This window comes from Dipodomys spectabilis, unplaced genomic scaffold, assembly GCF_019054845.1.
Source record: "Dipodomys spectabilis isolate Male_0828 unplaced genomic scaffold, ASM1905484v1 ptg000089l, whole genome shotgun sequence".
NCBI classification, from domain to species: Eukaryota; Metazoa; Chordata; class Mammalia; order Rodentia; family Heteromyidae; genus Dipodomys; species Dipodomys spectabilis.
Genome location: NW_024870766.1, coordinates 7326219 through 7343432, shown reverse-complemented (window position 1 = coordinate 7343432; position 17214 = coordinate 7326219). Strand labels below are relative to the sequence as shown.

Sequence of the window (17214 nt, the reverse complement as noted above, 5' to 3'; positions counted from 1 at the left end):
CATAGATAAGTAAATTAGAAAAAAGTACTTAAGAGACTAAGTAATGTCTGTTTTCCTTCCATATTTGTGTTGGCCTAGCTATTACGCCTACAAAGAAATGAAAATATATGAAAAAAAATGAAATGCATGAACAAATTTGTCACTGAAAAATGAAACAAAACAAACAAACAGTTTCTAAAGCGCAATTTGTACGCAGCATCCCACTTTGAGGAATTTGCTTCTTCCCACTTACCGTACCCTCATCAGGGTCATAGAGCCTCTGGATCAGCTGCACCGTGGTGCTCTTCCCACAGCCACTGTTCCCAACCAGGGCCACTGTCTGTCCACTCTGCACCTTCAGGTTGAGTCCCTTCAAGATCTGCATAAAAAATAAAAGAACAGAACAGAAAAAAGCACATTGCAACATAGCCCTAAAGATGATTAAACAATAATCTTTACCGGAGTTAAGAAATCTATAAATATTAGTCACAGTACCTTGATATTAGCTCGAGATGGATAAGAAAAGTGAACATCACTGAACTCCAAATTCCCTTTGATGCTGTTTGGTTTGTATCCTCTTTCTGAAAAACTGTCAATTTTAGGATTCTAAATAAAACAAAATTCAATGACTATTTTATCACTAAATGAACAATTACATTATTATGGAATATGATTCAGCAAACTTCCAAAGTAGACTCTGCAATAGCATACTATGTCTCACAGAGACAGGATGGAAGGTGACAAGTGAATGTGTAATGTACTATTTAAGGAAACATCCCTTTCCAAAAATAGATTTTTCTGAAAAGTATATAAGGAATATTCATGTCATTTTAGAAATATTTTGCTTTAAGTCTCTGATACATCTTTATAAGCTTTCTAAAGGGTTAAATATGAATATGAACACAACTTTAATAACAAAAACAAATCATCATTGATAAGGCTCAGTATTTCAGCATTTGGGGAAATTTGGCTTATTCATGAATAGTAAATGTAATGGGTTGGGTTGACTGAATGATTAGCACAATATTCAGGTACCATGTAGACTTTCAACATATTCAGAAGCTGAGCATCAACAAAATAGAGGTGTTATTTAGATCAAATTATCAAATTTTAACAATCATCTATGTGCTTTATTTGTGTAAACGCAGAGATATACTTTGCATTGTCAAAAGTATTTTCTTTTTACTTGTCAGTTCAAAGGTATTCAACATAATTGATTTAAAGTCTGTAAAAACAAAACCAAAGTCTGAAAGCAAAATTTAAAATGCAGGGATGATTGGGGGAGCCACACACAGCAAAGCATATTGTTAATTTTGTTTTTATCAATAATTTGTTTATCCTCTACCCAACCATCATGTATAGTTACCATAATTCTCACAATCTGGACACAATATAAAAAAGAGAAAAATTTTGGAAAAGGAGTATCTTTGGAAAAGGAGTATTATCATGAATAATAATAATACACCAGTACAAATGTGCTTTCTGAAAATGAATTTGTGTCATTCATTCCTATGGAAATGTCATTAATTCCAAGTTAGTAAGTCTCACTGCAGGCCACGTGCCAATGGCTCATGCCTATAATCCTAGCTACTCAGGAGGCTGATCTGAGGATCAAGGTTCAAAGCCAGCCAAGCAGAAAAGTCCAGGAGATTTTTGTCTCCAATTAATGACCAAAAATCTGGCAGTGGAGCTGTGGCTCAAATGTTAGAGACCCACCTTTGAGTGAAAAAAGCTAAGGGACAGAGCCTAGGCCCTGAGTTCAATCCCCAGTACTGGCACACATACAAAAAAATGTTTAACTATATCCAGTGTAATGTATTCAATATACTCTATACTTGATTCATAATGTGTACTCTAAAGCAGCAAGAACTGTTTAAACCTTAAAATAATAAATATAGAAAGGAAATGACTCACATTATCAATGATGTCAAAGACCACATATGCTGCTCCTCTTGCATTGGCAAAAGCATCAATACAGGGGGCTGCCTGGCCAATACTGAAAGTTCCAATTAGGATTGAAAAAAAGACCTGAGAAAAAGAACATAAAGAGAAATTATGCCACTTTCTGGCATTTGAAACATACAATATCAAAATTTTCTGGTGGTTTTAGAACTAGGGATATAGCTTGGCTGTAAAGAAGTTGCTTAATATGCTTACGAACCTGGGTTCAATCTGTAGAACCACTAAAGTTTTCTTAAAAAAATGTTTTTAGTAATCTCAATTTGGTGGGGGTGTACATATTGTCGAACAGATTATAATAGTTTGGTACAAAATGTGCAATGATTAAATTGCTTTCATAAGCACTTTTATTGTTTCAAAAGTGAAAACTAAAATTTTTTAAGTAAGGATCAAAACTGACAAGATTACTATAGTATTTTATGCCCCAATGTGTTTCTCCAGCCTCAAAAATATTTTTTTGTCTGGGTTTCCAAATTACCTGTTGCTCTTCTCCTTATGTATAACAGAGGGGGTTTTAGGCCAATTTGTTGACACTAAAGCTATGCCACTAGAGAGAAATATTTTTCTAACAGTGTTATTATTAAGTTCTAAGTAATTTATGCATAATTACTCATAGAATTACATAAAATATTCAATATGGAACACTATTATGGATATACAGATGAGCAGACAGATAAGATTTTTAACATAAAAATAACAGTTCACCCATTTATAAACCAGTAGGCCACTCCTGTGTGTATTGGTTAAAAATGTCTTTCCAGGGTTATTCTGTACTATACTACAGCCTATTTCCTTTTATATTTTTATTAGGAAAATAGCTAAAGTGAAAGGCTCAGAATACAATTTAGAAATTCAGATTAATAACATAATTTAGCAGAGAAAAATATAAATATAGAGAAAGTACTCCTTTCTTTTCAGACCTGATGAAATACCTACCTATACAGTAAATAACATTCATGTATCCATAACCCAAATCAGTCACACACCTAATCCTTTATGTGCAATTATTGATAAGGACCAGTAAGAAAAATGAGTCTACCAAAATAGATGTTACAAGTTACTGTGATGGACCCTGCCCTCTGTATGAAGGGCTTTGCGTATGCTCTGTCATGGTGGTCAGTATCCTCAGCCCAAAAGGGAAGGTATCATTATCCACAGGCTAAAAAATGAGGAAATTAAGAGGACACTTTCATAAATGGCAGAGAAGGGATCTGACCTCTTTTGCTCATAAAATTTCAATAGGAATGAGGAAGTGAAAAGGGGGGTGAACGGCTCATCTGGAAGCTAAAGAAGAAATAGAAATGAGAAAAATAGACTCAACAATTACCAAAGCCTATCCAACCAGCAGCCCTGACCCCCTCAGTGAAGGCAAATTCCACTGTAAGAAGCATTTTGAAAATGCCAAGTGTCAAATGACTCACAGGAACAAATCATATTCAAGGCTTTATGTTTAGGATGACAGAGAAGTTCAGGTTTTACAAGATTTCTATTCAAATTTATTCATTCATAAATATGTTCCACTCTTATTTCCTTTTGTATGAGTTCCTCCAGTGGTCTAAACTCGGTATTGTTTTACCCCCACTCCTAATGATGACTTCTATGTTTCAGAAAGCCAGCTCTGTCCACAGGATAGCAAAGATGAACTGAAAGTCAAAAACCTAAGAAAATGGTTCCTCTCCCAAAAGGAGGAGTATGAAAAGAAAGACAAGGTAGATGGAGAATAATGATGTCATATTCTTCACAAATATTAGGAAAATTACTTACTGTCATTGCATTTCCAATAGTATATTCTTTTGATATAACTAGGGTGGATCCATACCAGAAGGCCAGTGCATAGGACGCGTATATTAACAGGAAGGCAATGCCCATGGAAATGTTTGTTGAAATAGCTTTTTTAATTCCAATTTGTTTGGCATTTTCTAAATGTTTCTGATACCTACCAGAAAATGAGGGGGAAATGTTATAAGAAAAATAACAATTTATTATGTGAGTTGTATTCACCTCCTGTGTAGTTGGAGGTTTGTGGTACAAAGCCATCAAGGAAATAACCCCTTTGTGAGACGCAATTTCCTGGGACTTGACTCAATTCAGGATCAGCCTGTCCTAGAACAGATCCAAGCCTGCTCTTTGCTGGCCTGGCTCGAATTCCCTTAGTTCCTACCAGGCAGCCAGAATTCCTGTGGCTGTTTTAGGATTCACATCTCACCCCTAGGATATGAATGGTTTCTATCACCTTCCTGCCCAACATCAAAAGTCAGGATTAAGGAGGAAGAAAAGCCAAACAATAGCACCAAAATACAAATACTATTCTAGACTCTTAAACTTAGTGCATTTCTCTTTTCTAGAGAAAGGAAAATCTTCCTTTGATTGCCCTGTTGTCTGAGGAACAGAGATTTATATATGGAAACTTGGGGCTTCTTGTTTTGATTTTTGTTGTTGTTGTTGCTGTTATTTGGGAAACCATCTTTCTATGTAGCCCAGACTACAATCGCTTGAGGTACCCCAAGCCTGGCTTGATTTTTCTTTTAATTAATATCACCTTTGACTGTCAAGTTAGGCACAAGTTATTAAGTTATTAAGTGGTCACTGTAGGATGTGTTTCTTCTTAATGTTTTTGTTTTGTTTCATTTCTTAAAACAATGGAGTTAATAACGCCTGCTTAGTAAAATAATTGTGAAGCTCATAGGCAATTATAAAGGTAAGTGTACATTGCTGACAAATCTGTTAATTCCTGTTATTATTACCACGATTGTATCAGAATATTATTTCTTCCTAAATTTTGCTCATCACTATTTTTGAATGATAATTCAAATTTGTATTAGTAACTTATACAATTATATATAAAGGTACAAATCTTTAGAACAATTCTGTTAAATTACAAGATTAAAAAAATTACTGGCTTATATTAGTTATGTAGGGAGAAGGGCCATTTTCACATCTCCACAAGTCTATCCTCTCCTTTTAAAAAGTTTGTGCCCATTTTGGGGTCTGAACTTGGGTCTGGCACTGTCCCTGAATTTTTGTGCTCAAGGCTAGCACTCGACCACTTCAGCAAGCTTCACTTCTATGTTTTGTGGTTATTTAGAGATAAAAAGTTTCACAGGCTTCCCTGCCTACACTGGCTTTGCACAATTCTCAGATCTCAGTCTCCTGAGTAACTAGGATTTACAGGCATGAGCCACTGGGCCCGACTGTGTATTTCTTTTTTAACAAAGAGTCCGGCAACACCATTCATTTCCAATTCAACCAAATATGATGCATAATTTTATTAATTTTTTTGTCTTTTGTTTGACAGAAAATAACTTAGGTTTTGCTCTAAAATTATGATTATTTCAATGTTTACTTTGTGCCAGTACTAGAGCTTTTATTCAGGCCCTCACGCTCTTACTTGGCTTTTTTACACATAGCTGGTACTCTACCACTTGAGCCATGCCTCTAGTTCCCATTAGTTTCTTAAAAATGTGTGCTTCCCTTGAAAATTTTGCCTTTTTACCTACTAAAAGCATTCAACTCTTTAGGGCACTTTTCTATGAGTTTTTCCCCCCTGCATTCTTTGAGCAGAGCTGCTTCTCTGGGAAGATAATCAGCATGCTACATCCAGGACTGGAAGTTCTCTTGTGTAGCCAAGTCTCCAGGTGCGTGCAGCAAAGATTTCCACCTGCCCCAAGGTGACACAGAGCGCCAGTGACAGCGGTGGATATGCCGTCATTACCTTCACTTAGGTGGCTTGCTTACCAAGGCTAATGGAGCAGCAAGATTACACTGACATCCTGAGGTCCACCTGAGGGTTAGTATAGTCTGTGTGGACTACTGTGTACAGCAAGCAGCAGTGAGAGAGAGAAAAGGAAGATGTTAGAGAACCAGAAACATGTTGATTGGAAGAGGGGTTAAGGAATAGAAAAATAGAAAATGAAATGGAAGTGACTGGGGGAAGCTTTGCTTTAACATCAGAGAATTTCCAGAGAATTTTTCTTTGAAAGGGCTATATTATCAAGAGTCTTATACCAAGAGTCTTATACTTCTAGCGGCCCATATTTTGACTATATTAAGGACTATTGTTATTGTAAGGAAATATGGATTTAAATAAAGCAGAAATTCTTTCCCATAGATGTATATTATCTCCATGTGGATCAGGATGTACATACATAATAGGTCCCAGTCTTTATGTATCAGTTGTATCTCAATAAAATGTTTTTGTTTGGTTTGAAGCTTTCCTTTGTTCTATGGAAGACTCTTATGGCCCTAAAAAAATCCTGGGCTACAACCTAAAGGTCCCTATCTCCTCAGGGTTCTTTTTTCCTTCTATATTCTAACTTATGGTCTTTAAGGAAGTGAAAAAATAAAAAAAATTAAGACATTTTGATAAATGATCTCAATAATATATGTGGTATCCTCTATAACCCAACACACTATGCTTCATGCACTGATAAACATGATTCCAGAAAGGAAATCCCTAGGCATCATCAGATTGCCAAAAGAGTCTTAATGCAAGAGACTAAGGGAAGCCGCTATCACCCCACAGCCAGCAATAAAAGGTACTTGTACTTAGTGATGTAAGGGTTAATATTAGAAAAGAGAAGGAATAAACACATACCACAAACAAAGGAGCAACAAATATAAAAGAGAGTTCTTTGAACCAGTGGACAAAGAAGCTTCCTGACCTTTCCAGCTCTTTGTTCTGGCCCCCGAAAGCTATCACGGTCCTGATGGCCCCAAGAGCCTCTTCTGCCACGGCACCTGCTTTTGCATACGCAGCTAGTTCTCTGTCACTAAATGCAGAGAGAATCTGGACAGAAAGAGAAACAGTCATGACTTTCACATGGGCAGAAAGTTAAGAGTCTGGGCAGTCCCTTAACCTACTTTTGGTTTCCACGTCCTTTCTATGTTTCGTCAGACATCAAACCCATGAAGCAAACAGCACTCCATATACTAGATCCAATGGTGCTCATGCCACCCCCACCCCACAAAGGCTAGGGATGATAACCTAGCCACAGCACCCCCACAAGTAATCAGAAAAAGGAAATCCATACACAATTCTCTCACCTTTCATACCTAAGTTTTTCTTTGAAAAGATTCACCCAGATTTCCTTTATTGTATCATGATTTATTTATTTATTTATTTATTTATTTATTTATTTTGTTGGTAGTGAGGCCTGAACTCTGGGCTTGGGCCCTGTCCCTCAGCTCTTCAGCTCAAGGCTAGCACTCTACCACTTAAGTTACAGTGCCACTTCCGGCTTTTTCTGCCTGTGTGGTGCTGAGGAATCAAACCCAGGGCCTCATGCATGCAAGGCAAGCACTCCACTACTGAGCCACCTTCCCAGCCCTAGTGTATCATGATTTTGAACTACCATGAAAAGAATACCTTTAGAGTTACTCAAGGGCATTCAACTAAATAATAAGCTAGCTAAACAAAATGCTTTCTGAAAGGAATCAAGAGGCAACACAAAAAAGATACAAGTACCTAGTAGTTCATTAAGTAAACCATCACCCTAGAATGGACAAATATTACAAGAAAAATTTCTCTGCATTATTGTCTGAAGTAAAGATGTGTGTATGTGTGTATATATACGTAATTGCAATGCATTCATGAGTAACAATGGAAGATAGACAAATAGCAAGTTTATCTGAAAAATTTACATTTGTATAAAATAATTCAGAGGCATGTTGTAGTTTAAATTGTGTCTCCTTAAAAACATACCTTGTGTATAACTACTGTGCCAAGATATCTAACCAAACAAGTAACATACAAAATCTCTCTTAAAAAACATGAACAAAAAGTCCTCAAAACTCTGTAGTTGAGGTTAGAACTGACATGTTGAGTCCATTAAAATTATTTCCCTTCATATGAGCAACCCATTTCTGGTTTCTACTGATATTTAGCATTGAACAAGTACCAGCCCTCTGGATATTAAAAAGAACTTTATATGGGGTGGGTTAACCCTCATGAAAATGCTCATGTTTCACAGACCTTTGCCCAAACAGCTGTAGAGAGCCCCAGGAGAGGGCTAATGGCCATTATCACAAGGGTAAGCTTCCATCCTCTGATGAATCCCACTATGAATCCTGCAAAAAACGTGGCTATTGCTTGAAAGAATATTCCAACCTTGTCACCAATTCCTTCACTGATTTTGGAGATGTCACTAAAAAAGATCACACCTAAGTGGTTACAGGCAGGAGGTCTTCAGTTAAAAAGGTGAAGTAGATATTTAACAAATATACAGACAAATAAAAAAAAATGTTCACAGTACTGTAAGCCTCTTTCAGAGTCTTAGTCTTGTGAATGATACTTTTCCCACCTGAATTCTGCACAAAGGAAGAGAGTTAGGATTAGTTCAGGTTTCTAAGAGGTTAGTTCTATTAAAGTTGATACTAAGAAATTAGTTAATATTGTTAGAGAAGCATTAACATTTTGAACAAATGAATCAATTTGTTTAAAAGCAGGAGTTAGGAAGAGCTGTGCAATAATAATTGAGGACATTATTAGGCAAGTCTCATTTCCAATTGCATATTGAGTATTCCTAATCCAAAAATATAAAAATTTGTTTCCTTGCTGATGTTGTTTTGTTTGCTGTCGTTTTGTGTTTAGACGGGCTCTTGTTATATAACACAGGCTGGCCTCTGTGCCTCAACCTCCGTCTGCTTCAACCTCCTGAAAGCTTGGATTACAGCTCAACATCATGCTCAATGTATCATCTTTTTGACCATTACATTGGTGCTCAACAAATTTCAACTTTTCAGAAAGAAGGTTCTCAATTGATAAAGTCTATGTAAATAGTTCAAAATCTAAAACCCTCCCAAAATTGAAAACACTCTGGTCCCAAATATTTCAGACAAGGAGTAGTCAACCTAAATAGCGAGGTAATAGTAAAGAGCTCCTTCCTTCTACCCTTGCTCCTATTTTCATGGCAACTCATGTGAGCCTCTGAAAATAGAAGTCTGACCAACGTGACCCCTCAACTCAAAACCTCCATTTCTTTCAGAGTGAACACTCAGTCCTCACTAAGGCCTTTAAAGCTTTGAACCCCTTGATCTTCCTTCCTTTCTTGATCTCATCTGCTTACCCTGCTCTTGCCAGAACTTCCTGTCAGGAAAAGTTTAGCATTTTATCTCCCCCTGCTGGCCTGCTAAGACCAAAAAACAGACACATTTCCTTTCCCTCCTGCCCACCCTCCACCCCCTGCCCCCATCCCTGCCCCTTGTAGAACAATACTTGGCATATAATAGGCCTTCAAAGATTGGTTAAGAGAAGTGTCAACACCTAACTAAGGCAAGGCTCTGTGTAATTAGGCAATCATTTATTAATTCCCTCAACCATCTTATTGAAGGTCTAATACCTGACAGATACTATAGTAAGCTCCATGAAAAACAAATAAGCATAAAATCTATACACAAGTCCTCCAACAAACCTAATACATAACTAAAGAAAGGACTAACAGAGATGGAAAACTTCCTGTTATATCTCCAATTTATGTCATACACTTAATCTGGTAAAATTCTAATGTTTAAAATCTTCCTTCCCTTAATGAAACACTGACATGTGGGAAACTGAATCTGCCACAGGAAACAATTTTTCAGTACGTTATCTGGCTCATCAGTACCTGACAGTTTTGCTCATTGTCTCCCACCCTACCAACTAAGTCATGCCCCCAATCTCTTGAATTAATTTGAATAGTGAGCATTTACATGCAAACATGACACTATGCTGAATGTGCATTATTTACTGTATTTACGTACTAGAAGCTCTAACTTTAGACAAATTTTCCATTTCTGAAGAAGTTCCAATAAAAAAAATCTTCCTTTCCTTGACAAATGTTCACATAGTGCTTCATTTCTTAATCAGAATGTGATATTAACAGTAACTCACTCGGTTAGTCGCGTATTGAGTTCAGTGGTGCTGTTGATGTCAAACCAGCTTATTTCCTGTCGTAGAATTGCGTGAAAAAACTTTTGCCTAATTTTCTTAATCTGTCGGCCAGCTGCCAAAGTCCAAAATGAAACTTGTACATAGGCAGCAACAAGAACTCCAGCCCCTAATCCTGAATAGTAGTAGGCATACCTGGAAAATAATTGAAAAGGTTCTTTTCAATGCCATCTTTTGTTCATCTCTTTCTGAAGGGTTATTTCAGGATTGGAAATTAAGCAGCATAATAATAAGCTTCACAAAGACTATGAAGGACACTGTAACAAATACACTTTGACTTTGTTCTCTTTATAAATGACAAGATGGTGAGCTCACGAGGATGGCAAATCTATGTACTTGAACTGTCCTTGATGAAAGTAGATACACTGTTGTGGTTAATGGCAAAAATTGGTGCAGTTCATTTTAAACTGATGTCAATATGTTATTTGACTCATCTTACAGGATTGTATCCTAGATTCATATCTTGTCCTGAAAAAGTTTACAACTAATCACATACTAAAAATAAGGGAGCAAACAGAGCCAATAAAATGGTTCTCAGTGTAATCCTCTCCACACTTTTTTTGTGCCTATCCTAGGACTTGAACTCAAGGCCTGGGAACTGTCCCCGAGCTTATTTGTTCAAGGCTAGGACTCTTACCACTTGAGCCCTGGTTCTACTTTCAGCTTTTTGGTGCCTAATCAGAGATAAGTCTCTCACAGACGTTGCCGAGTTGGCTGGTTTCACATTGATCCTCAGATCCTCAGATAGCTAGGATTACAGGTGTGAGCTGCCAGCTTCTATAATATTTTTATACAAAACCTCTGCATGTTTTATAGCTTAAAGATATTTTAAAATATACATGAATTCACATCAATTTGGTATGAAAACTTAACCACATAACTAAAATTTATCTTTAAAAATAGTTTCAATACTTTCAGTCTCACACTCTCTATCACACTCCCCCACGAGTTTCCTTATTTCAAACACACTTTTAATCTAATGTTCCAAACTGTTTCCAGATAGCCACCTTTCAGGTTTAATTCAACAGGCAGACAGTCCTCATTTTAATCAGCAAAGTTAACTGATATAAACATCATGTTACAGGCTTTTGTGGCTTCTATTAGGAAGACTGAAGGGGGAGGGAATGCCATAAAGGACTCTGTTGGTTCAAATAATAAAATTACAATACAGATGACAGTCTAGATCTTAGGATTTACTTATGCTGATAACTGCACAATGACTACATAGGAAAATACCTTTATTCCTAAGAGTCACCCTGAAGTGAAGGGCTTGATGTATGTAATTTTATTGAAATGAAGCTTAGGACACAAATGAGGAGAGGTGGCTATGAGCAAAGATTACAAGTGTTCTATGTATACTTTTACAACTCCATGGTTCAAGATCATTTTTCAGTGAAATGTTAAAAAGAATTTGTCATTCATTCATACACACACATATATACATACACATAAATGTTCATATACCTAGTCATTTCTTCTTCCAGAATTCTGCCTGGATTTAGCATTGACAGTGAAAAATTCACTAGATAAAACAAACAAGAAAAATAAAGGTTGAAGACATATTGCCAGACTTTAAAATTTAAGAATCAACTGTGTAAATACATGAACTATATATAAAACAGCAAAATATAGAAATACGCGGCATGGGTAGAGTTCAGAGAAATGAGGGAGAATTATAAAAGGAGTGACACTGATCGATTATTGTGCTCATAAAACTGATATGTTGAATTGCATCTCTTCTGTATACCTACTTGAAAATTATAATAAAGAAATATGTAAAGAATATATAAAAATACTATAATTTTCTCTAAGGAAATTCTCTCTTTCTCCAAACTCATGCATACGCACACACTTTTCACTTTAATGAAGCACAGGACCCAAGAGTTTTAGGTAGAGCACATGGCAGGCCTAGGTAAATGAGCTCTCCCAGGCTTTCCTTTCCTAGCACTCCCTGGCCTTCAGTAAAGCAACTTCCTAAAACAGAACAGAGGGGACGACCAAGAGCAGAGGAGCAGGGAAGTGACAAATACAGAGGACAGAAAAATCAAAAAGAAACGATGGAAATGGAAAACCTAAGATTTAATGGACACTTTTTTTTGGTGGCTCAAAATACTTTACAAATACTCATCTGTACGTTTTGTTGTTGTTGTTGTTTTTTGGTCCGGTTGTGGGGCCTGAACTCTGGGCCTGAGCACTGTCCCTCAGCTCTTCAGCTCAAGGCTAGTGCCCTACCACTTGAGCCACAGCGCTACTTCCGGCTTTTTTCTTTTTGCTTATGTGGTGCTGAGGAATCGAACCCAGGGCCTCAGACATGCAAGGCAAGCGCTCTACCACTGAGCCACCTTCCCAGCCCTCATCTGTACATTTTTATGTTTTCCTTTTTCTCTTATATACTTCCTTACAACATAGGCAAGAGAAAGGCCAAATGATGTTCATTGAAAAAATTAATGACAGAGAAGATAATTAAGTTGCTCAAAGAGAAGTCAATGGGTCATGGGCAATGTCCACTTCTACATTCTATACCTTGTTTACTAGGAGTATTAAATTCAGATATATTTAAAGCAAAAGGGAACAGATTTTCTACTAATTTGAGCTAATTTGATAATAACAGAGAGCCTTTCCTAGTTCTCATGTTTTCATTTAAAAAATATTGCTATATTTCCTTGTTTGTTTTGAGACAGGATCTAGCTGTGTAACTCACGCTGGCCTTAGTCATGATCCTCCTGATTTAGCCTCTCAAGTGCTGGGGTTACAGGTGTGTGCCCCACACTCCACTTTATATTTTATTAATAGCTAAAATGCATTGAAATTTACCACACACCAGGCTCTGCTCTGAATGTGAACATACGAGTTCACTTCAGATGTATATAAGATAGGACTATTTTATAAGACCTCAGTTAAAACATTTTTATTAACTTTAAGTAATTGTACAAAGGGGTTGCCATTTAACAAAGGAGTTTATGAGTAGAATGCCACCTCCTTCCGCATTCTTATCCCTCCCCTACCCACTCCTTTCCTCACTTTTCCTCATTTTAAAGAAGAAAGGAACTTCTTCAGCTTCTCAGAGAAAACTGAGGAAGAGAGAAACTTATCCCAAGTCACAAGGCTAGTGGGTGGCAGAGCTGAAGGTCAGCCCAGCTTGTGTGTCCTATGATCAAAGACCACCATACATACTGCTTGTCTAAAAACCACCATACATACTGCTTGTCTAAAAACCACCATACATACTGCTTGTCTAAAAACCACTTGTTTTCACTGTTTAAAAATCACAAAATGAAAAAGAGGAAACCGTTTATTGGTTACTACACTCAGGAAATGGTAGGATAAAATATCAACACAACATTATAGATGAAACACACCCAAGGTTGGTATTTCCCCATTTACCAGGACACTGGGTGGGAAAATGATTTGCCTTGTTGCTTTATCATGTGTAAATGACCTGGGGGTCATGTTTTCTGAATTCAGTGTAACCTCCTTATCTTCTTCCAATGTGAGATAGGCCAGATTTATTTAAAACTTAAATTACCTTTGGGCCTCTGGGTCCTGATCTTACACTGTTTATTTCATTTCCAAGCTCTTAGTTTTCCTCTGATCATTTATTATATTGTAGATACTTTACATAAATCACCAATTTGATAATATATACACAATTACCTTTCAAAAACGAGAAGAGTAAGGAGGAGAGATTAATTCAACGTCCTATGTTCACACGCTTGGTGAATGGAGATGTGAGTAATAAGGACCTACATTTGGGATTAGCTATGAGGAGATAAATCAATACTGTTTTGGACCAATTTTAAAATCATATAGAGTTCTATATATTCAGCACAAAATAATGAAGTGGTAGGAGTTCAGGCACTATGTAGATGAATGAAACTTGGGGATCAAATACACCTTGTCCCCCCAACCACAAGGCAATACCAAGTACATGCTGGAGCAGGGCAATTTTCCCACAGAATCTTCTAGATTATTACTTGCCAACAGACTTGGCATAAAAGATAACAAGTTCTTTGATGTTCTGCAGATGAACTGTTTTCTCTCACTCTATCCTTAAGGTTTTGGATACAAAATATTTTGCACAAAATAGTTTCTGCACAACTGAATCATTGTGAGGGAAAGCTCTGTCAAGGAGTAGCTTCATTCTGATGACAAGGATGGGCTTATTGTATTCACAGTAAGTCATTGTCTACATCCTCTTGTAATTTAAACCTTTCCTTCTAACATTCCATTCTCACTTGGCTTCTATGCAAGTCAAGAATCCAACAATTCTAAAGAACAGACTCAGTAAAAATCACTTCTATTTGATGAGCTAGGACCTCAATTAACAACTCTCTTTCCTGCCCCCCATGAGTTTGAATAAACCTTAACTGAATTTAGAGTGAGTATCTCTTAAAGATTTCATGTTTTCCAAAGAGATATGATGATACTATTTCCAAAAACTACAAAAGAATGAATATTGGAAATACAACATTTGAGGGGCTTCCTATTCCAGACCTCCAGGCTTAATGGCAATGTGGTGATAGAGAACCAGGTATCATGTACCAGAGTGTTTCTAATTTGAAGACGACACAGACTGAGTTGGCAACTCTCTGGAATTTATCACTCCAGCAAACACTGCTTGTGTGTTCCCCAGGGAGACCTTGAGTTTGGCCCTGGGCATAGCATACAGGACCTGCTTGATATGTCCAGCTTTAAAGCTATTCAATTGCATAATAACCAACAAGAAAAAAAGCTGCTCCAAGTAAGTAAATTGTGGAATTATTCTGGTGGTTGGAAAAGCAAAAACAGGACCATGAAAATTCTGAAAGCAAATTAACTTATGGTACATGAGTCGAGTTGCTTTGTCTTAATCTGATTTTTTTATTTGTAAATTTTGTTGGCCATAGAGGCATACACTGTAATCCAGCTATTCTGGAGGTAGAATCAGGAGGATCACAGTAGGATGCCAGCCCAGGCAAAAATTAGCCAGGCCCTATCTCAACACATAATCACGTAAGGATGTAGTGGCAGGTGCCTGTCATCCCAGCTATGAAGGAGAAATATATAAGAGGATCACCATCTGAGGCTGTTCCCCAGCAAAAATATAAGACCCTATTTGAAAAATAACTAAAAGTAAAAAAGGTCTGGTGTCAGGGCCCAAACTGCTACCTAGCAAGCACAAAGCCCTGAGCTCAACACCAGTCCTGCTAAAATTCTTAGTTGTGATAAAAGTCCATTTGTCAAAAAGTTTACCATTTTAACTGTATTTAAAAATATTTTTTTCTGGACTAGGGTTTTACTTAGGATCTTATCCTTGCTGGGCAGACACTTTACTGCGGAACCATGCCTCTAGCTCTTTTTTGCCTACTTATTTTTGAGACAGGGCTTTGCTTCCTCACCAGGCTTGTGCCTGGAATATGATCAGCATATTTTAGGCTTCTCATTGTGGCTGGGGTGATATACATGATATACACTGTGCTTACTTTCTTTCCATTGGATGAACTTGTCTGCCTGGGAAGCCTAAAACTATGATCTTCCCAATCTCATCCCCTTACCCAGCTGGGAGGATAGGTGCATGCCATTGCCCCCAACTACTGGTTGAGTAGAGGTTTCAAGTATGACTGCTTGGCCTGAAACCACAATCATCCAGATCTCAGCTTCCCAAGTAGTAGGGTTTCAGGCAGGAGCAGTTTGCACTTAGCTCTTTTGAACTTAGAATCATCTTGACAAATTGAAACTATGCTCAAGTAACAGCTCCCCATTTCCCTCTTCCTCCGATCCCTGGTAGTTAGCATTTGTCTTCCTGTTTCTATTAATTCACCTACTCAAGATAACACATAAGTGGAATTGTGTACTATTTTCTTTTATTGACTATTGTATTTTTATACTTAGTTTTTATTTTATCTTTACTAGTTTAATAGAATTTCCTTCCTTTAAAAGGATAAATAATAGCCCATTGTGTGTGTGTGTATATATATATATATATATATATATATATGTCACATTTTATTTATCTATTATCCATTAATCTGTTTTTTTAACCCTAAGTGTAAATCAAATTTTATGTGTTTCATTATGGGCATCACCCTGGCCCATCTATAATTAATATGTAATACATAGAAAATTAATAGTGAGTAGATGTAGATATTCTAAGAAGTAAAAGGACAACAAAGGAAAGTATTCTTTTTCCCCTACTTAGTAAATGATTTTTAAACTATCTTGTCTTATTTCAATTTCATCTGTACAGTGCTTGTCTTACGGTTTTAGTCACTGGTAAAGTTTAAGACGCCTACAGGAAAGCTTTTCAAACGTATTTTTTTCTAAAGAAAGCATGAGGCTGTGTGTGTGTATGTGTGTGTATGCATGCGTGCGACACTATATATCTCTATCTATCTATATATATGTGTGTGTGTGTGTGTGTGTCACAGTCATGGTTGGGATGGTAGAAAAATCTGGGTTTAAATATTGACCTCAAATTTTCCCACAAACAAGTTATTCTTTCCAAGTCTTTGTTTCTTTATATATCACAAATAATACTATCACTTATTATACAGGATTGTTATTACAAATGTCAAAAGAAATAGTGTCTGTATAGGGATTAACACAGGACCTAGCACATAGTAATGCAATGAAAGGATGCTTTACTATCACCCAACAACGACAACTAAACATGCAGTTCTCAATCAGGGAGCACTAAAACTCTTAGAATGCTATCTGAATGATGAGTCACTTTCCTGTTATCTTTGCAATGAATCTTGCCTTCCCTTGATCAGGTTTGATTTAGTTCTACCACTAATGGACCAATAAGGCTTCACTCAGTTTTCTCCAGCCTCTGGCTTCAAGGTCTTGGAGAATCAGAACCCTAAAGCTTGGCAAAAGCAATGCAAAGCTTCGCTTTCAATTTGACAATAGGAAAACAATGACAATCACTAATGAGACTGTTTTGGCACTTCAGTAATTATAGTCCTTTGAAGAAATTCCTCTGATCCATTCAGCATATCAAACTCTAATCTATCTGACTGATTAGATACAATTTATGTCTAAAAAATAGAAAACACATGTAATTTTTTATAGAAGAAAAGTACAAGAGAAAAAATTAGCATGCAGAAACAAGTGAGCATAGCTAAGAAATATTGTCTAATATATTTTCAGTTTCTTTGTTCTCATGGAGAATGACTTCCCTGTTTTATTCTAAGTTTCCTGTGTACAGACATACATATGCATTCTTGTAAAGGATACATGTATTTCCTAACACTTTAATGAGTAAAGAAAGATTTCTCTTGACATCTTACAACTGTTACAGTTCTATTTAAAAATCATTCACAGTCAATCAACAAGTAGATAGTGAATATTAAAAATAAATTTCTAATCTT

At 36.7% G+C, this 17214-nt stretch overlaps 1 protein-coding gene across 4 annotated transcripts in view; it reads right to left on the bottom strand.

Moving 5' to 3' along the window:
* Positions 1 to 17214, bottom strand: part of LOC122111906 (phosphatidylcholine translocator ABCB4) — a 62698-nt gene that overhangs the window by 38380 nt on the left and 7104 nt on the right. For 3 of the 4 annotated variants that reach the window (XM_042684706.1, XM_042684707.1, XM_042684709.1), the window contains exons 5-12: positions 11327 to 11384; positions 9806 to 9997; positions 7910 to 8081; positions 6600 to 6724; positions 3703 to 3874; positions 1894 to 2007; positions 475 to 585; positions 233 to 358 (exon numbers count right to left, since the gene is read on the bottom strand). In XM_042684706.1, coding sequence (XP_042540640.1) covers positions 233 to 358; positions 475 to 585; positions 1894 to 2007; positions 3703 to 3874; positions 6600 to 6724; positions 7910 to 8081; positions 9806 to 9997; positions 11327 to 11384 — 1070 coding nt within the window. Of the gene's footprint in view, positions 1 to 232; positions 359 to 474; positions 586 to 1893; positions 2008 to 3702; positions 3875 to 6599; positions 6725 to 7909; positions 8082 to 9805; positions 9998 to 11326; positions 11385 to 17214 lie in introns of those variants that run through there. The other variant, XM_042684708.1, reaches the window with a different exon arrangement.